The sequence below is a fragment of the Lissotriton vulgaris genome, chromosome 9 (genome assembly GCF_964263255.1).
Source record: "Lissotriton vulgaris chromosome 9, aLisVul1.2, whole genome shotgun sequence".
NCBI lineage: Eukaryota > Metazoa > Chordata > Amphibia > Caudata > Salamandridae > Lissotriton > Lissotriton vulgaris.
Window position 1 is genome coordinate 983570051 of NC_141697.1, and position 21068 is coordinate 983591118.

A 21068-nucleotide genomic window follows, 5' to 3' on the forward strand; every position below is an offset into this window, starting at 1 on the left:
GAGAAGTGGAACAATTCTATACAAACAATTGCATATAATGTGCATTCGAAGGTGATAGAGCAATATCACAGGCAAGAGTGCTTTATTAAGAGGAGGAGAGAGAGAGTTAGGAAGATGTAAACCCACAGATTTATAATTACCTAGATAGGATTGAGGACTAACCCTGGCCACGGGTCAGTTAGGGAAGACGGGGACAAGGACCCTCAAGGAATGGAATACCAGAATGCGAGCAGGTACAGCTCACGGACAGTCAGGACAGGATACCCCTCAGGTTTGGGTCAGGACTGGGCTCACCAAGGTACGACCAATACCCACAGCTTCGGATGCAACGCCTGCGTTACCCCTCTCTGCAAGTAATCCGCCAGTAACCCCGATTGGGTTTTCGAATTTCCCCAGCAAAGTGCTCCGCCAGCACTTAAGACTATTTCCACCCCTAGGAGTTTGTGGAAAGTATGGACAGAGTGCTCCGCAGCACTCTAGATTAATCACCTATAGAGTTCGTAGGGTCAGTGACAGGTCTGCTACTCGGACAAGTCGGACAATTTCTCTATGCTACACTAGGCCAGTTATACGGTTTGGGGACCCCTGGACCACCCACTAATGTTGCAAGTGACAATTTACCACATGGTGATTGGTCCGGAGAGGTGATTTGGTCATTGTCACCTTCTAGAATTCAGTGTTCACATCATTAATAATAAATTTTGCATACCCGCCCCTTGGGTTCACGTTCCCAGGCATAGGAATACAGAAGACAATACAAGTGCATAGCATATAGCAACAGTGTTGCTTCGGTCAAGGTAGAATTCAGTCTCCTGGAGAGGGTTCCCAGGCGCATCGGGCTTCAGGAGCCAGCTGGCTTGTTTTAGCTTCTGCGCAGTGAGGTTTCTCCCAGGTCACATGGCAGGGTTCAGAGGAGCTTCAGTATGGCGTAGCTCATGTACTCCCCAGCCCCCAGAGACGCGATACATGAAAAGTAAGCGAGAACAAATTAGAATCATACATAAAAATGATCACACTGTATACCGTGATAGATTTTAACACACCCCTTATTTCATAACATCTATAGTATTAAAGTTTAGTGCGAAAAGACAGATAGGCTGAAGCAGCAATGCCAAGCAGAGAGCGTGGTGAGAGACAAGCGGCCATATTTGCAACAGTGCGCATGAGCAATAAAGTCCCTCCAAAATGCGAGTGCGTCACATCACATGAGTATGACCGACGCATGCGCAGACTGGATTTCTGCAAAGCAGCCATTTCCTTAGTGCAAGCATTGTGAGGATGAAAAGACACACAGGCAAGCCTCTCGGGGACACCCGCGTGTTGGGGAAAATGCTAAATAAATGACGAACAATTGGATTAATATGATTATACATTAGGCGAGGTTCATGAGTGAGAGCAAGTCGCTTTACGTGCGAATCCTTGCTCCATCAATCCCCTCTTTGATGATATTTACTATCATCACTACAAAGGAAACAGATGCCAACTGGGACAAGCGGCGTTCATTAAAGGTGTATCACCGGAACACGGATTTCAATCTGAAAAATAAAACTTTCCTGTAAATATTGCAGCATAATTAACTACCATGAAAATGGCGGAGCAGGTAGTAATTCATTTCAGTCAGCATATAATGCTAATGTTTCTTTGCGGTAGAAGGAGTAAAGTTTGTATCGACACATTGTAGCAGACGTTGGTAGGTGGGTTACGTTATCTGGCAGAACTGGTTGGTTTTGAGAGACTGAATTTGAATTTGAATTTTGAATTTAAAAACATTTGTATAGCGCACTTATACCACGCGGTTTCATGGCGCTTTGGGTTGCGAGGAGATGGCAGGAACAGAGAGAATTAGGCAGCAAAAGCTCGAGAGAAAAGTAGAGTTTTAAGACTTTTCCTAAACTCTGTGTAGGAGGGTGTCGTGCGGAGTTCCACAGGAAGGGAGTTCCAGAACACAGGGGCAAGAACCGCAAATTTTGTTCCGCCGGCCTTTTTCTTTTTGAATCGGGGGACAGTTAGGAGGGCCAAGTGGGTGGAGCGGAGCTCTCTGCCAGGGGTGTAAGGCTTAATGGCAGAGCAGATGAACTCCGGCGCAGTGCCCATTTTTGCCTGGAAGGTGAGGCAGCCGAGCTTAAACAAGGCTCGCTCTTTTACCGGCAACCAGTGCAGTGCCTGCAGTAGAGGGGTGGCCCGATGGAATTTAGGCAGGCCATGGATCAGGCGGGCCGCCTGATTCTGCACTAGTTGCAGGCGGTGAATGGCGTAGGCAGGCGCGCCATTGTAGATGATGTTGCCGTAGTCAAGGCGCGACAGCACCATTGCCATCACTATAATCTTTAGGGCAGGGAGTGAAAAGAATCGAGAGATCTTCCTAATAGTTCTGAGGGAAAAAAAACAAGAAGAAACAACAGAACTAACCTGCGAGTGGACAGAAAGTGAAGGGTTCAAGAGGATTCCAAGGGTTTTGACTTTAGGAACCGGGAGTGGGGGAGCACCAAGTGGGGAAGGCCAGTGAGACGGGGACCAGGGGCTGCAACCACCTCCGGTCAAGACTAGTTCCGTCTTGTCCGGATTGAGTTTGAGGTGGTTGCAGTTCATCCAATCCTGAATGAACAACATAACATATTGAACGTTCTGGAAGGATGACGGGGAATGAGAAAGGTTAAAAATTAGCTGTAGGTCATCGGCGTAATTGAACACCGTGACCTCGAGCTGCTGTAACATAAAAATGAGGGGGAAGATGTATAAATTAAACAGGAGGGGAGAAAGTGAGGAACCTTGGGGAACCCCGCACACAACCTTACGGGCGGCGGCAGTGAAACCGGCTAGATGGACCGCCTGAGCCCTGTCGCTCAGGAAGGACTCAAGCCAGGCGAAGGCTAGGCCCTCTATGCCCGCCGCCCTGACACGGGTGAGAAGGATGGAGTGGTCCACCGTGTCAAAAGCGGCGGACAGGTCTAAAAGAATGAGGGCCTGCGGGAGGTTGGTGTCAATGCCCTCGCGTAGGCTGTCCATCACTGAGACCACTACCTTCTCCGTGGAATGGAGGGGGCGAAAGCCCGCCTGCCGAGGGGAGAGGCAGTGGTTGGTTTCCACGTAGGTGCTCAGGGTGGTGGTGACGTGGGTTTCTAAGACCTTACCCAGGTAAGGTAGGAGGGAGATGGGACGATAGTTCAAGGGGGAGGAAGGGTCCGCACCGGCCTTTTTTAAAATAGGGATAACGGCAGCAAATTTGTGGGCAGCGGGGACCACTCCATTGCTGAGAGAGTCATTCAGAAGTGTGAGGGGTGGAGATGGGCATGCTAGGAAGATTTCTCTCAGGATGTGAGCAGGGGCAAAGTCTAGAGGGGAGCCTGACTTCACCCTGTGAAGCAGGGGAAGGAGCGTGGCTATGGTCAAGGGGGGAATGGAGGTGAGTTTGGAGGAGGCAGCAGGGGGGGAGGGATTGGCAAATGTGGGGGATGGGGGAGGGATATTAGCCTTAATCTTTGTGACCTTATCAACAAAAAAATCGTTGAGCGAGTCACAAAGAGGTTGAAAAGGGGGGATGGAGGCCGAAGCTCTGTTGGATGAAGCGAGCTCGTGCACTGTGGCAAAAATTTCCTTCGATTGTGACTCCGCTGACAATATTCTGTTGGAGTAGAACATGGTCTTGGCATCAAGGATGCCTTGCTTGTATTCCTTGAGCACAGAGAGATAAGTGATTTTTAGGGAAGGACAGTATGCTCTTCTCCATGCTCGTTCTGCCCTGCGTGCGGCCAGCTTCTTCTCCTTAAGGTTGGGAGTGAACCAACGGTTGGCGGCGTGGGCTCGCTTAACCGTGATCCGCCTCAAGGGGGCGAAGGCGTCACCCGCATGGGTCAACCAGTTGTTGATGGTGACCAGTTGGTCAGGGGCGGTGAGGCCTGAAAGGTCAGGGCTGGAGTTGGCTAGCGAAGAGCCTGTTAGGATTAAAGCTTGATCTAAATGAAGGAAAATAAAGTAGCAAGGAAACCTACCGTGCGCGGTTGGGCAGCAAAGCCAGGTCCATAAAGCTGAGGGTTGTTTGACAACGTCCAAGAGTAGAATATATGTGATCTTGACATATCTCGATGTACGTATTAGTATAACCAGATTTTACATAGTCACAGATGAGTCAACAAATTACCAAAATATCTTTAACATTTCAAGGTCTGTCAATAGGAGATGTAAGATGACAACTTTCTAGGATGTTCTTAGTCTAGTTTTATTTGTATTCATTTGGACTTAACTTCATAAGTTGACAAGACAGTTGGGTAACCGGTCTGAAGCACATATGTTAACTAGCCACGACATTAGAACAAGCGCACGCCTCTCGCGGCAGCAGGGGAGGGGGGCCTGCGCAATTCACTTGCGGGAGCGTGCAGCAAGGCGCGATACATGCGACCATGTGGCACTGCGTGCTCCCACAAGGAAATCGCCAGACGTGCACGCGTTGCCATTTGCAAGCAATACAACGAATGCACGTTTTAGCCCCCAAAGCTGTGCCGATGGCATTAGATCGCTCCTATGCAGTGCATGCACGCTGCGTAGGCGAGACCTAAAAAGGACCTATATGGAGCATTGAGAAAACAGGATATTACTGGTGGATCTGAATAATCCCAAATATTTCAGATTTATATCAAACCTTGGTAAAAAATGGAAAGAAACACTTCTAATATTATTGTAATGTGATTTAGTTTACATAAAAATGGTCAGGTCCTGTACATAAAATATTTTCTCTGGCAGCACTTCTAAATGTAGCACAAGGGATGGGACTGTAGTGTAATGTTGTAGTAACTGTGCAAATTACCCTAGAGACAATAAACTCAAGCACTTGGGGTTGATGACTCACCCTAATTCTTCTTTTCTTTCCCCCTTTGCACAGCGACACTGTAGGAACCTCCGTCAGAATCTAATCAACTCTTTGGGGCCATACGTGCTAAATGTGACCAGAGCGGCAGATGTCTGCAGTAAGCAGCTCTGTAGGCACAAAGGTCGCTGCATCCGAAGGGACCCTGAAGACTTCAACGCCTTCCTCCACCTCAACCCACAGAACGTTCACATCACCACAGGGGATCTAGAGAAAGGAGGGGAGCCATTGGTTGAAGGGGACCTCAGTACCAGCGATCTGGACAGGATGTGGAAGTCTTTTCAGTGTTCCTGTTACTCTGGTTGGGCGGGGTCACACTGTCAAAAAAGACAAGGAAGTTGATGATAGAAGTGACTAAACGCATACCCATGTGTGTAGTCCTTTTGATCCGATTTAGTCCTTTTCAAAGCTCTCTCCATTAGTTCCACTCTATTACTGCTGAGCTATGCCTTTCTTGTAATTTCCCACCTGTCCTTGATGGGTCATGCTTTCTTATTACTCCATACCCAGCTCACTTCTTTTTTATTTAGTTTCAATGTCCTGTTTCACCCGATTCCCTTTCGTCCCTAAGCGACACCCACTATTTACATCTCTCCAACCATCTTATATTCCTCGAATGACTCTCTACTGTGTATTGAATATTTCCCCCTCAGAATTGGTTTTTAAACTCACTCATTTTCTCGGTCCCCCACTTAGTCTTTAGAAGTGCCTCCCTGTCTCCAGGTATTGACCCGCTCTCTACCAAACACAGTTTCTAGAGAGCAAGGACTGCCAATGATGAATCATAACAACTGGGGGTGTGTGAGGATAGTCCTTTACTTTTTTTGAGATGCCTGCTACTCCACCAAGTACCTTGTAATTTCCTGGTAATTTTTCTTCAGGGTAGCTTCTTTGTGTGTACATGTTAAGGTTGGAGGCCAGATCACCCTGAATACCCTGTAGCCTCTAGTTCCCTCCCCTGGGAAACCCCAGGGTTTAGTGTGTTGCTTGGTTTATACAACTGATGGCTGTGTGAACAAAACAACTTTATAAAAGTTGGCAAAACTAGCCATTCACTAGGGTACCTTCAATATAAGGTGTTAATAACCCACTCGCTTCAATAGTCCCCCGAAAATCGATGACTCCGTATTTATTTTGACCCTGTAGTTAAAATGGAGATAAACAACAAACTCGCATTTGATGAGGCCACAATAGTGGAAATAATAAAAGCACCCCCTTTACTAGCAGATACAGTGGTTGCATAGACTGTAAAGAACTCGGATGAATGGGAAGCTCTTTCTACAAACAAAAAAGAGCAAATACGCACTGCCCTACATGGTGCTTTTATGACTGGATACCTTCGAAAGAACACAGCACCCAAAGGTTTAATAGAAACAAATTAACCAAGGATTTTTTTTTGAACAACAAGGAGTTTAGAAAAAACTGGTCATATATTGCATGGAAATGCACAAAGGATTGGCTGGTATTAATGTTCAACACAGCAAGGAAATTGGCTGACCTTATAATCATAGAAATACAACAGAGTGAAAGTAAACCAACGAGAACAGTGCACATTTCCGTTTTCAAAAAGAAACTTGAGGAGATTAACAATGAATACTCCCAATACAAAGAGTACTTGACACAATCAAAACTAACCTAACTTAAAAAGGATGTCCAGAAGTTCAGCCACGAGAAAACCTACCCATACGTCACAGGCAAACACTATAAGAAAACTTAAAACACGGACTACTGTGAGAAGACAACAGAGATTCAGGCCTACACCATTGGACGGGACCTTCAGTTAAGGAGACAAAAGGAGCGGCAGTGACAGCAGTAGTGATGAGGGGACAAGCTTAGAAACGCCACTGATCTCTTGAACTTCAGGAAGGGTTTGTAAACCTGGCTTTTTACTGAATAAATCCTTTCCTCCTTGCTCTTTGCCTTTGGGATAAATAATCTAGTGCCAGGACACCCTTGGGTAATCGCTGCGCTTTATAAAAGTTATTTTTTTTAATTTTATTTTTTTTATTTATTTTCACAAAGCAGTAAATTACAAAGCGCTCATAGTCATTTGCCTACATCCCTTCTCGGGCCGGCGTTAGTCCAAAGTCTCTGATCCGTTATTCATAGCAATAACAAGCAATCCAAACATCGCATCGAGTATATGTCCATGTAATTTCGGGACCTCCCCGGTAAGTAGATACTACGAATAGATGTGCTTTGCTCTATATATATGCGAACCACTCAGTACATTTTTAACATTTTCTCCCATCCCACCCCTACCCCAACAACTCCCACCCTCCCCAACTATTCCCAGACACTGCTCCTCGTGTGTGGTAGTGTGTAAGCTGTTGTCGTACTGTGGCTTGTGCTGCGTGTGACGCTCGATAGTTCCAGGGGTCGCCTCCTAAGTCCACACTCCCAGGGGAGCCGTAACCACCACAGGTCCAAGTCGCGCAGCTGTATATAGACTACCCTGGCTGACTCACCCAGAATCCAAGTGCGGGTCGTGCTCCTGTTCCTCCCCCTCCCCCGTTGCAAGGCCGTCATCGACTTCCCTAGAGGTTAAGTAGGCCTGGTATAGCCCCCAGAAATTCTTGGGTCGACTTCGGGGTGGGAGCAGTTCGCTGTAGACCTCTGCTTGAGTATTACAGAACTGATTCAGAAATGCCAGAAACCGGTCCCCCGTAGCTTGTCTCCTTTCTGGTGAAGAATTTGCTTGGTAGTTTAGTCTGCCCTGTTTCCATGATGCACTGGGCCAGGGACAGACTGATTTGCATATAGCCAGGTTCTGAGCTGGGATGGTGCAGTGAGATAAATAACGGTGATGGATAAAGCCCTGATCTTTGGACTGGGTAAGAGTGGTCTGCTTAATTCAGACACTCTGTTCATCACCACCCCCTTTTCTGAATGAGTATTACAGAACATCATGTCTTTAGACCACCGTTTCAGCGTCGGGAGTGGGCCCCTCATCCAACATGACGCAACTACTCGTTTGGCAAGTAGCATGCCCATACTCACCATTTTCCTCACTGAGACGGGCACCTGTCTCGCAAAGCCTAGCAGGGCAAGGGCTGGGTCCATAGCCAATTCCATTTCCACTATATTGCGCATTTCAGCGAACACCTTACACCAGAATCTCTGAACCCCCGGGCACAACCATGCTAAATGCAAGAAATCCGCAACTGGGGCATGGCATCTCTCACAGCACAGCGTGTCACGTAGACCGTACCTGTGAAGCCTCTCCGGCGTATGGTACACGTGTTGTAAATATTTAAAATGGACCAAACGGTGTCGCCCGTTCAGCGAGATCCGTCTGGAGGCCGCACAACAGTATGCCCACATACTGTCGTCTATCTGGGCGCCCAAGTCGGTCTGCCAGGCCAATCGCGCCCTCGTGTATTGTAATGCCGTATGCTCGTGTCCTATCTTATAGAGTTTAGAGATCAGCTTTTGTGGTGCCGCAGTGTCTATAACATATGCCAGTTCCGGTATTCCAGGGGGTTCCTCCAAGTCGGGGCCTAGCAGTTCTAAAAGTGCGCTTCGGACCCTATGATACTGGAAGCGCTGCAGCAACGTGGGACGCTCCCTCCTTCGAGCCAGCTGGTCCCATGCCTTTACCTTCCCGTTCTCGAACAGGTCTCCCAGGGTGTGGGCGCCCAGCTCGCGGAGGGCCCTGCAGACTCCTGGTTCCGCCAAGGTGGGGAGCCATAGCGCCCAATCACCAGCATATTGGGTGAGTACATCAGCTCTTTATCTTGCCTCTGTAGTATAGAGTGCCAGGCATGGTTGGTAGACAGGAGGGAGTCTAGGGTTCCCACTCTACGGTCCCTGGGGCCACAGATAGTCGCTGGGAGCGGGGTCGGGTCCGCGAACAGCCTCTCCAGAATCACATGCGGAATGTCCCGTTTACCATGTATCCAAGTGTGGAGATGGGAGGCCTGCGCAATCCTATAATAGCGCTCCATATCGGGCGCAGCCAGACCCCCTTGCTCGTACGGCAGCTTCAGGACCTTCCACTGCACTCTAGGCTGTTTTCCAGCCCAGGCCAGTCGTATGAGAAGTTTGTCTATGGTCTTGAAGAAAGCTCTAGATAGGACAATCGGGATATTATTAAAGAGAAACAAAAATCTCGGAAAGACAACCATTTTTATCAGAGCAATGCGGCCCATCAATGACAGTGGGAGCTTAATCCAAAGTTCGACATCGTCTGCCAGTTTGTTATAGGCAGCTCCGTAGTTTTCCCTAAGCATAATTTCAGGATCCATGTGTAGCATTATGCCCAGATACCTTATCGGTTCTGTGGCCATTGGAGCGGGTACTCCAACTCGAAGGGTTCGGTGACGGGGGTCAGGGGGAACGCCACCGACTTGGACCAGTTGACTTTCAGCCCTAAAAGCGCTCCAAAACGGACCACCTCCCTCAAAACCGATGAGAGATTGTTTACTGGGTCTCTGACATATAGTAGGGTATCGTCTGCGTACGTGGATAAGCCTATCTTATAGGTCGGGTAATTGATAGCCTCATAAGAGTGGTACTCCCGAATCACGCAGGCCAGGGGCTCCGCTACCAGTGCGTAGAGCAGCGGCGAGAGGGGGCATCCCTGCCTCGTGCCTCTGCTGACGGCAAATGGCTCCGATACAGCATCGCCCAGTCTAACCCGCGCAGTAGGTCTATAGTAAAGCGCACCAAGAAGTTGGAGGAAGAGGTCTCCCAGGCCCAACTTCTGAAGAACTCTGCGCATGAACGTCCACTTCACGGAGTCGAACGCCTTCTCCATGTCGAGGAAGACTGCGAGGGCTTTGGCGTCGTGCTTAGTGTACTGCATGGTTCCCATCACAGTACGTATATTGTATGTGAGATTCCGAGCTGGTATGAACCTCGCTTGCTCTGGGGCCACTAACTCAGGGGTCACGAGTGCCAACCTGGCCGCCAGCACCTTAGCGTAAAGCTTGGCATCCACGTTCAGTAGTGACAGGGGGCGGTACGAGCCTGGGAGGTCATGCGGTTTGCCCGGCTTCAATATAGTCACAAGAAGTGCCTCTCTCATAGAGGGCGGCATGGCGCCCTCCTCACAGATTTCGTCAAAGAGAGTCGACAGATATGGCAAGAGCTTATCTTTGTACGCCTTGTAGAAGGTCACAGTTAATCCGTCCATCCCGGGGGCACTCTCAGACCTCATGCTGTCCAGCGCGTCTGAAATCTCCTCCCGAAGGATGGGGGACATCAAGAAGGCCCTCTGCCAGTTCTCAAGGAACAGCATTTTGATATAGCTGAGGTAGTTGTCAATGTGTGCCTCCACCCCAGAAATCTTTGTCGTGTATAGCTCCGCGTAGAATCCCTTGAATTCTGCTAGAATGTCCTCCTCCGCTGTTAGCACAGCTCCACTAGCCGACCGCAATTCTGTGACCACCTGCCTTCGCCTGGTGCCCTTCATTATCCTGGCGAGGAGTGAGCCAGGCCGGTCTCCCTCACCATAAGTGCGCGCCGTCGCGTACTTGCCCAGGTGTCGGACCTCCCTGTCTGCCTCCTCGTGGAACTCTTTCAGGAGCTCCTGCAGGGACCCATCCCCTGTGGGGGTTAAGCCCGCTAGGTGTTGCCTTTCACACTCTGCTATTTGCCCCTCAAGGTATGTCAGTCCGCTTCTAATGGCTTTCAGGACACTGGAATGTTTAGCCATGGCTACCCCCCTGATATAGACCTTAAATGTCTCCCATACAGTCCCGAAGCTGTCCACTGTGCCAAGGTTAGTAGCAAAGAACATATCTATTTCTTCTCCTAGTTCGGCCCTGAACGACTCATCCAGCAGTGAATATGGTGGAAAACGCCATGTGAACGGGGGAATCCTCTGCCTGGGGGTGTTAAGTACCAACAATATAGGGGAGTGATCCGATAGTGTACGGGGAGCACCGTACAGCCCCTCACAGTAGCCAGGAGCGGGAGTGTGGACAACCAATAGTCTATTCTTGTGTGAATGTCGTGGTGCGCAGGGTAGTGTGTATACCCCCCCCTATCCCGGTGTCTTTCCCTCCAGACATCCACCAGCCCCAATCTCACCATTTCAGCTTGCATTTGCTGCGCCGCTGCTGCCGGGCGTCTGGGTGGGCCCGCTGATCTATCCAGCTCCGGGCTAAATGCAAAGTTAAAGTCCCCCCCCCACAGCATCCTATCTGGGGACCACTCAGTGCAGTGTCCCGCGACCGCCGCGTAAAAATCGGGGGAGTCGTAATTCGGACCATAAACGTTCATGACCAACAGATTCTGCCCCTTGCCCATACATTTGCTCAGCACGTACCTTCCTTCCGGGTCCGCCTTCAATAGTGTGAGGGACAATTTGGATTTAGGGTTGACCCAGGTGAGAACACCCCTAGCATGTGAGGTGAAGCCTGCATACGTGGAGTTACTCCGGAGACCCCTATGTGTAAGCATCTTACTAGAGTCGGGTAAGTGCGTTTCTTGTAGCAGGGCCAGGTCTATGTGATGTCTTTGGAGGTAGTGCAGTACTTTGCGGAGTTTACGATAGTCATTCAGCCCCCTCACGTTCCATGTTGGAGCCTTAAATGTCTCAGTGTTACTCACGGAGTCATCCTGTGATGTGTCACCCATTGACAGTGTGGCAACTCATAGTGTGCAACTCCATTCGGTCATTTCGCAATCTAGAACAGCGTACAGTGCCCCTGGAGTCCACAAAGGTCCCCCCCCCTGGAACATGACCATTCAAGCGTAGCTACAGTCATCCGTTGTACGCAGCCACTGCCAAGCACCTCTTCATGATTGAACCTTTCAGAGCACGCTGAGAACCCCCCCCCAAACCCACCCCATTCCAGAACTTCCCAATCCCCCGCCTCCCACAGTCAACCAACCCCAACCTGGTGTGACAGAATTCCCAGTGTCCCCCCCCCCCCACCCTCCGTCAAACCCATACAACAAAGCCCCAAACCGGCTCAATTCGAGCCGCTATCGCTAAATGCGCTGGGGCAGAGGTAGCCAGACTAGACCTTTTGTCGTCCCCTCTCCTTCCGGGACTCCCGCACAATATTTGTAGTCTGCCCCTTCGCCAGCGCCCCGCCAGTAGCAATCAGCAGTGAGTGAAGCGTAATGTATTGTACCGTCAGTTCAAGGTCCTCACCCCCCCTCCCCCCATCTCCCCCCAGAGACTCAGTCCCCCCTGCGTTTAGCACCTGGGCGCCATTTCCTGTATAGGGGAAGTACATCAGGTAACGCACCACCCCATTGTGGTACAAACTCAAAGTATGCAAAGCTCACCCACGGTACATCGTGCAACAGTCCAGCGACTTCCGTAGAGAGTTCTGCGAGGGCGTAGTGCACCACTCCGAGGGGGGGCTCCGGGGGTGCCTAGTCGATAGGGGCTCCATACGGCTCCGTGGATTCTCCCCTCCTCATCAGTCCTGTTCCTCAAGGTCATTATTACCGGCCTGCTCCTCCGTACGTGGCTCTGGGCTCCCTCGGCGCTCTCTCATCCAGACCTTCAGGGATTTTTGCAGTTCTTTAGGGTCGGTGAAAAAGTGCGAATGACCCTGCCTGTTGATGCGTAGCTTCGCTGGGTACAGCATGGCGTAGTCCAATCCAAGTTCCCTGAGTTGCTGCTTGTACAGGACAAACCTTCGTCTCTCCTCCTGCACTTTCGAGGTGAAATCGGGGTATAGCGAAATGTCCATTCCCTCAAACTGTAGTTTCCCCTTCACTCGAGCTGCACGGAGGGCTGCGTCCCTGTCCCTGTAATTGAGCAATTTCGCGATGATCGGCCTAGGGTTGGCGCCTGGGGGAGGCCTTGGGCCGAGAGTGCGATGAGCGCGCTCAACTATAAACATTGGTGAGAAGGTGTCCTCCCCCAAGAGCGTCTTCAGGAGCTTCTCGACGAACAGTTCCATTTTACCTGTTTGGGTGGACTCCGCCACACCCGTTACGCGTAGGTTGGAGCGCCGAGATCGCGCTTCCAAGTCTTCCGTCTTCTCCTGGAATACCTGAAGTAGTCGCCCAAATTGCTTACGGTCGGCGTCCCACTCCGATTGCGCCCCCTCCGCCTCCGTCAACCGGCGCTCCGCCATATCGAGCCGCTCCGCATGCTTGTCTACCCTTTCAGTCATACGGTCCATCCGATAGGATAGCGCATCAATCTTGTTGCCGATGGCTGCCATGCCCTCCTGCAGACCCTTTTCCATAGTAGTCAGCATCCCTTGTATCTCCGCACAGATCGAGGCGCCTGGGCCACCAGCCGCGCCCGGAGACTGGGCAGCTCTCTGTTCGGGCTCCTTTTGCCGCCTTTGCTCAAACGACAGTTTCGTTTGCGTTCTGTCCCCCTTGCCCATAGTTATGCACACAGGGGCCAGGCTTCGCAGATAACGTCAATCCTCAAGGCTTACCGCCGGCCACCACAATCACCAGTGTCGAGGAAGAAGACCGGGCTCCACTTGTATGTGGGCGCTTCTGGATCCTAGTGCCCTATGCGAGCCCCCCCGCTGGCTGCGGGTGATGTCAGGGGTGCTGTAGTTCAGGCAAAGTAGTAAGAGTGCCTCCCCCGGTCCCCGCTGGGGCCACGTGTGTCCCTAGGTTTTGCTAGCAGTGGCAGGCCCTGAATCCTCCAGCACCACCGGGTCAGCCCAGGGCAGTGTCAAAGACCAACTCTCGTGGATTGGGCTCGGTACCCGGAAAGCCTTTCTCTCCCCAGGCCACACACTGCGCCCTCGTGTTGCAGCACTTTCAGTCCCTCAGGGGCCGGGGGCAAGCGTACCACGAGGGGGGATCCCCGGTGGCTGCTACGTAGTCTCGCACCGGCTCTGCTGCCGGTCCGGCGCCTCCTCCGCGGCTCCTGATGCCCCCAAAGCTCTGTCTTGCACCTTCGGTATGTAGACCAGGGGTCCGGGGCAGCTGGAAGGGTCGTCCCCGCCGAGGACCGACGGGCCCCAGTGTGCGCAGCTCGGCGCGGCCGCACGTCGGATGACGCAGCGCGGCCTCGCTGTCCAGGAGAGGTCGGGGATCCGGGCCTGGTCCGGCGCCTGCAGGACAGACGGGCACAATGAAGGTTGCCGAGATCGTTTTCCGCCCAGATTTCGACCGGAGGTCAGTCTGGGGTGGAGGCAGCTATTCCTGATGTCCTCGGTCGGTTATCACTGCTGGTGAAGGATATATGGAGGATAGTTGCTGGCGCTGGCTCGGAGCTCCGCTCTTACGCCTCCGCCATTGACGCCGGCTAGCTCCGCCCCTCCTTTATAAAAGTTATTAACATAACATAACATAACATAACATAACATAACATCCAGCTCTCCATGTTCAGAGTCCACCTCATTGTGCTCCTTCCATCCAACTCTGTTCTCCCTCAGATGCCCATTTCATTACTCCAGTTCTCCCCTATTCTTTACCTTACTAGCTCCACCCGCCACACTTCCAGTGCTTTGTGTGTTGATTTGAATGGTATTTCCCTTATCTGACTATCCTAGTTTTAAGCTGTCTGGGTGTGCAGCAGACCCCTTTCCTGTGTTCTGACACTGCCTCTGTATTCAATGGAGCCTTGGTCAGCACTTCTCTCTGAATGCTCTAAGCAGGTGATGGGTACATTACATGACTAATCTATTTCCTTAATGATGCCTCTGCTGTCCACTATCTCTTAAGGCCTCAGCCACAGCATTGGTATATTTCAATGCATTATGTCCTGGATATTGGGATCCATCAATCAAAGTGTATTGGTATGTAGTTGGAGCATTCAAAAACCCAAATCATGTGCAATTCTTGTGTGTTTTGAAGGCTCTGTGACCAGAGCAAATGGATACCTCAACATCAGCATTGTTACAATCCAGAATCAGAGATTCATTCTTGGCATCTCATGGTTTACCTGTGGGTGCCTGCCACCAAGGCTTCTAATCGCATGCACGGTGCATGTCAGAAGGCCAACCATGATGTATTTTCACTGAAGCCAGTGGCTGCTCCCTGGACCTATATGCTGCCCCTGTATACCCCTGTCTGACCATTGTGTGGGGCCAACCATAGTTTCATAGTTGATGCCACTAAACCTGCTGGTGTCAAAGGACACTGGAGAGGAAACAGAGGTGGTGAGTGGATTAGGGTTTAATCAGCGAGGTTTCAAATCCCATATTTTAAGAGAATAGTGTCATACCTGTGAAAAATGTTTCATAATCAAATGATATGACATAATTCACATGTATTGTGGATTTTGTCTAGCAAGAAGACCACTCGAGTCAAATTCCTTTTAGTAGATCATTAGTCTCTGAGCATTGTGATGTGTTTAGATAATAAAGCCACCAAGTCATGGTACTGAGTTTCACCATTGCTCTTTCCTTATTCAGAATCCTCTACATCATAGGTAAACAAAATCAGCTGAGCGAGAGGAGAAGGAAGAACAGAACGGCAGAGCGAAGCGGGTTAGGTTGTGCTAGTATATGATCATCCGCTCAGCTGGATGGCCGCGGGCGGGGGGAGATCAAAGATGGCGGCGCTGAGTGAGGAAGGGAGGTATGGGCTGTCCTGCGGGAGGCTGAGCCAGGACCATATCACTGTCCTGCACGTCAAGCTCACCGAGACTGCCTTCAGGGCGCTGGAGAACTACCAGAACACCAAGAATGTAGCACCTGCACAACCAACAATCCAATTTCAAGGTCTCCAAGGACGCATGAAAATCCCCAAAACCGATTGCACTACGGAAGTCCACAACTTCAATTTCTACGTCTCAAATGTTGGCAAAGATAACCCTCAGGGAAGTTTCGACTGCGTCCAACAAACTGTCTCTAGTTCTGGGACATCCCAGCTAAACTGCCTGGGATTCATACAGGACAAAATCACCGTATGTGCCACTAACGACACATATCAGATCACGAGAGAGCGTGTGACCCAGGCGGACGAAGACTCCCGCAAAAGTAATCAAACCGGGAGGGCCCTCTATAGGTAAGCGAGTACATATCCGTAAACCAGTGCAAAGTGTTCCAGATGCAGTGCCTGAAAGGAAAAGGTCGGCTCCTATTAACCCTGCAAACACACTACGAAAGACTGGCACAAACAGCAGCATTGCTCAGCGGCCTTATAGGGACAGGGTGATTCATTTACTGGCACTGAAGACCTACAAGAAGCCAGAGCTACTTATTCGCTTACAGAAAGATGCGGAAAGAGCTCATAATGATGTCTTGGAAGTTCTTCACAAGCATGGAGCAAAGATGAATACATTAGACACACTTGGTCAAACAGCTTTACACAGGGCTGCTCTTGGTGGCCACCTTCAGACATGTCGCCTTCTTTTAAGCTATGGATCTGATCCATCCATCATCTCTTTGCAAGGGTTCACAGCAGCACAGATGGGAAATGAGGCAGTGCAACAGATTCTAAATGGTGAGTCATTATGTATCCGGTTGTTTCACAAAGTGCAGACACTTCACAATATTGTGTTTTTTAATCGTGCAGGCACCGAATTGTGTTTTGTGTTAAATATGGGGTTGTACTAAATTACGTCACTAAATTGTTTTTCAAGATTACCTTCTATGTATTCTAAAATGGAAGATTTGATTTGTAGTTAGCTTACATCTTAGATCTTTCTAAATGCTTGGAATTGCTTTAAAAGCAGTTAATGAATTGAAAGACTATATTGTGCACCTTGTGTGTCATAACCAGCATGCTCCCCTGCATGGTTGCACAGCCTGATTGGCCTGTAGGATTATACAGCTGGGGATCAGCTTAACTGTAAATTGCTGATCCTCATGTAAAGCGCTCTGATACCTCCGGGTCTAGCCAGCGCTATATAAAACTTTGCTAATAATAATAATAATTGCTAATAATAAAGTTAATCAAAAAGACAAGAATTCCCTTGGAGCAGTCCTGCTACAGGTAGCAAATCTCAACCCAAAGGACAACTCTTACACGCTAAAGGATTTTGTGTTTAAAGAAATTCAAAAAGATTGGCCTGGCTATTTGGAAGAAGATAAGCAGTTGCTGGATCGAGTTCTTTCCAGGAAACAAAATCCGTCCCAGAACGCCTCCAGCACTGGTCAGTCGGACTCACCACCTCAAACTTCTATTAAGGATTCTGCATCTACTTCTCCTTCACAGAAACGGACATCGGATACAGATTTCATTGATCCCTTAGTGCATAAAAAGCCTTGAATATCTCATCTTACAAATAGAGTTCAACCAACTTTAAATGGTCATTTAAATTCCTCCAGCGATAAACCTGTAGTTGCTGCTCCTCCGCCGCCTCCTCCTCCTCCTGCTGCTGCTGCCGCACCTGCTCCTACATCGCTTCCTCCTGCCCGTCTGCCAGCTTCGAATCCTCCACAGACTATAAATTCTAACTCCAATTCTCCCAGTACGCCTGAAGGTCGAGGAACACAAGACCTACCCGTGGACAGTAATAGCCAAAATGGTGGCATTTTTGAGGACCAGCATGACAAATATACCTCTAGGACTACTTTAGAAAAGAGCCCTTCTCCTGTTCCAATCAAACTGGAGTGCACAAAGTCCACAGATGAAAAGCATTCACTATTGCACAAAAAATCCAAAAAGAAATCTAAAAAACATAAAGAAAAGGATCGAATGAAAAAGGAAGACAGTGACACCAATGAAGAAAAACATCAGGATCACATCAAGAAAGAAGAAATTGTAAAAATGGAAAAGATCTCCAGTCCAGATCCAAATAAAGTAGTTAGAGAGTCCTGCACCGCTTTTTCGGATCCTTCTTCAACAACTGAACTGCCAGAATATTTGACAAAATACACCGCTATTTTATCCTCTGAACAACGCCAAACATACGAGGAGGACTTCAATTCGGAGTATGATGAATATCGAAGCTTGCATGCCCGGGTGGAGAATGTCACTAGGAGATTTATGAAACTTGATTCTCAGCGGAAGCGCCTCTCTCCTGGAACTAAAGAATATAAAATTGTTCATGAGGAAGTGCTACAGGAGTACCGGAAGATCAAACGGTCTAGCCCAAACTACAATGAAGAGAAATACAGATGTGAATATCTGCACAGAAAACTGGCGCACATTAAAAGACTAATAAGTGAATTTGACCAACGGCAGGCAGAGCCATGGCACTAGTACTCTGCTGAGACCATATGATGTGAATAAACTTAATGTTATTTATTTAAAAAATTCCAAATGCTTTCCTTAAAGATACGAAAAGTTAAACTTTTGTAATCCAGGAGTTTAGTAATGGCAACCTGAGTTACTATTTTCTTTTGCTTTCCTGCATATTTGAAGCTGCTTTTTTGGTCCTTTATTTCCTTTTTTTCTTCAGACTAGTTTGTCCACGAATTATTTGAGGTACTGGGGATCCAGTGTCCTTAATTTGAGTTTGTATTCATTTAAAGAAACTAAATGAAATGCTCTGGGACAAAATCTGTTTTCTGACCTTTGATACTCATCTTAACCTTTTGCCTTAAATGGTATAAGGCGTTAAGAAATTTGCACAAAATACAAAAAAACATTGTTTTGGGGGCTAAGGGGACGGAATGGTGTATAAACATCTGAATACCACGCAGTCTTATGTGGAACTGTAACCTATCTCTGCAAGTTTAAACCCCCCACTGCAGTGATTGCCTTAAGGTGTTTGCTTATGTGCACCTGGTGTGGTTAATAATTAACTACACTACTTCTCACTTAAGTCAATCAGTGGGAAGCACACTGCGGCCTACCAGCTTCTCAAAGAGTGCCTGTCTGCGTGCATGGGTTGTGTGGGTGTGAGCATACATGAAGAAAAGCTGCTACTCCTTTGTAGGTCGAACGCTCAGGTTTAACCAACTAATGAGTGTTAAATTAGGGGTATTGCGTAAAGGAATTTGCTACTTCTCATGTGGAGGAAAAAGCATTTCCATTTCAACTGTGTCAGCTTTACTAACATTGGTTGGGGGGTGGGAAAGGGAGGGGGAAAGTTAATACTTATATAAAAAGTAAACAGATCTATAGTTTTGGGACAAAATTAAAATAAATGACCGTGTAGGTATCCTATTTATATACTGCTATAAAGTATTTTTGAAGAGATATGCAAAGAAGCTATTGCCTACATAAAATGTATATTTAAAGATGTTTCTCCTGGGTACCAGGAATATAACAAAGAGCAGATGTATTTATAGAGAATACTGTGATCATCCAACAGCACAAACTTTCATTTCATGCAATTTATCTGTTTACTTTCATATTATGTATAAATATATATACTATCAGTTATTTTATCAAGTGGGAACATAAGTTATTTGGTCAAAAGTAAGGAGTTGAATTTTTCTGGACTAAAATTCTGCTTCCTTATATAATTATTTTTTGTCTTATTTGTCTTCTCAAAGTGCTGCCAATTGTAAAGGGAAGCATTATGTTTACAGAGCTGATTATTGGAATGTTTGCCAAAACTTTGGTAGTATTTTTAATAAATTCTGCTTCCATCATCTTAGATAGTTTTATAAAATCACTGTAAACCAGAACATTTTCTAAATCTAAGGAAGCCGGCCGGCATAAAATTTCTTCGGCGCTCTATTGTAGATTATGTTTTGAGGCACTGTGTTTTCTTTACAGCCAAAACTGCCAGTCCATAAAGATGTATTTGCACATAAAATCTGTATCGTAAATGAACAGTACTTGAGCAGTCTTTATAGATTAGATCTGTTGGAAAATTACCAGAATTTACGTTAAATATATATGAAGGAATGATTCGTTTTAAAGGTGACTTTGAAATGGGATTTGAATGCTACACTAAAATCGGAATGAAGATTCCCCCAAAACCCACTGATGTGTAGCTCTCCAGTTACTTTTTTGTAGCTAGTTACACACGAAATATAGCAGGTCTTTATATTGCAACTTCTGTAAGCCTAGAAGTACATCTGGTGCAAGTAGCTTAGACAGGATTTAACATTTGATTTTACCAATTGCCTTAAATACGTCACAGCCTCGTTTTGTGTTTTAAGGAAAGGTATGCACGGCTTAGAATGTGGAAGTGGCCTATAACTGGCAATAAAAGGAAAACATGACTGCGTTGGTTAAATGAATGCACACTGGGTGGGACCATTACTTTATATTGTGCCTCCTTGTAAAATTGTATTCAATAAACATTTTTCTGTTTGGATGAAGGGTGCTTTTCTTCTAGCTTCCTGCTCAAAAGAAACCAATATTATTAACCAATACATAAATGATAACTGTGTTTAAGTCCAATAACGTAGTCTCACACTTCTGTTGACATTTGTAAACAACTGGATCTACTGCCTTATGTTCTTAGTCAACCGAACCCCTCGATTGCATGGTATTATTGGTTCATAATACATTGACTGTCTATGTATCTTCTCTATATGTGTCTGTGCAATATTGTCCTAAGCCATGGTAGTTGCTAGGCTGTAGCTCTTATTTGCTGGAAAGTCTAATGTTACGCCAAACGTATAGACAAATACACATTTGTCCATGCAGCAGTGTTTTCAGACCCTGGATTATATAGCAATAATGTCTTACCTGTGATTGACCTTTCGTAAGTCAATTTTCCATTGACTGACATTTATTTATTCATTTATTATAAGTATATTTGTAAAGCACAGTGTACAGGGAGTCCATTAGTGCAGTAGAGAGGGCATGGAGAAAAAGAATTGGAAACCCGGAGATCAGTGAGATTAGAATGAAAACAGCCCAGTCTTGGGAGTTTCCTGAATTTTAAATGATCCGGATGGGCATGAGGATGGAAAGGCAGATTGCTCCAAGTTCTAACCCCTTGAACATGAAAGGCTGTATATCCCATTTGTTGCATTTATATGTGGGGGGTGAAATAGAATTTGAGAGCCGGACCTGAAATTTAATCTAGGTACATGTTTAATACATTTCTGGGAAATTAAATTAGGAGCTAGGCCATAGAATATTTTGGGCAAAAGACTGGAGGTTTTCAAGGTGATACTCATGGGTGTGCTGAAATAGGTTTCAATTTGTTTACTCTCAGCAAACTCCTTGCAACTATGTTTTGGATCATCTGAAAACAGCAAATATTTGAAAAAGGATCAAAGCCTGACTGGACAAATGCATTGATGGTGGTAATACGATGAAGGAATAATAAGAAAAGAAAAATGCTGTGTAGTAGTTGACGATGATTAAAAATGTATCTTGACATGGAAAACTGTAGTTTATCAAAACATAAATATAATCAACTAGGAGTCGGAGAATTCTGTTTGGGTTGGTAATAGAGGGTTACCCATAGTGGAAGACTAAAACCTAATGTCGCTATCAACATGCTGTTTGTGGATAA

General features: G+C 47.5%; 1 protein-coding gene and 1 pseudogene across 1 annotated transcript in view; both read left to right on the forward strand.

Annotated features, from left to right (window-relative positions):
- The window catches only part of LOC147692664 (hyaluronidase-3-like), a 30872-nt gene extending 25492 nt beyond the window's left edge, over positions 1-5380 (forward strand). The window contains exon 3 of the mRNA XM_086936815.1: positions 4877-5380. Within this exon, the coding sequence (XP_086792941.1) occupies positions 4877-5203 (327 nt within the window). The 3' untranslated portion in view covers positions 5204-5380. The remainder of the gene's footprint in view (positions 1-4876) is intronic.
- Positions 5381-15233: 9853 nt separating this feature from the next.
- Positions 15234-18355, forward strand: LOC147692665 (RNA polymerase II elongation factor ELL2-like; annotated as a pseudogene).
- The last annotated feature ends 2713 nt before the right edge of the window (positions 18356-21068 follow it).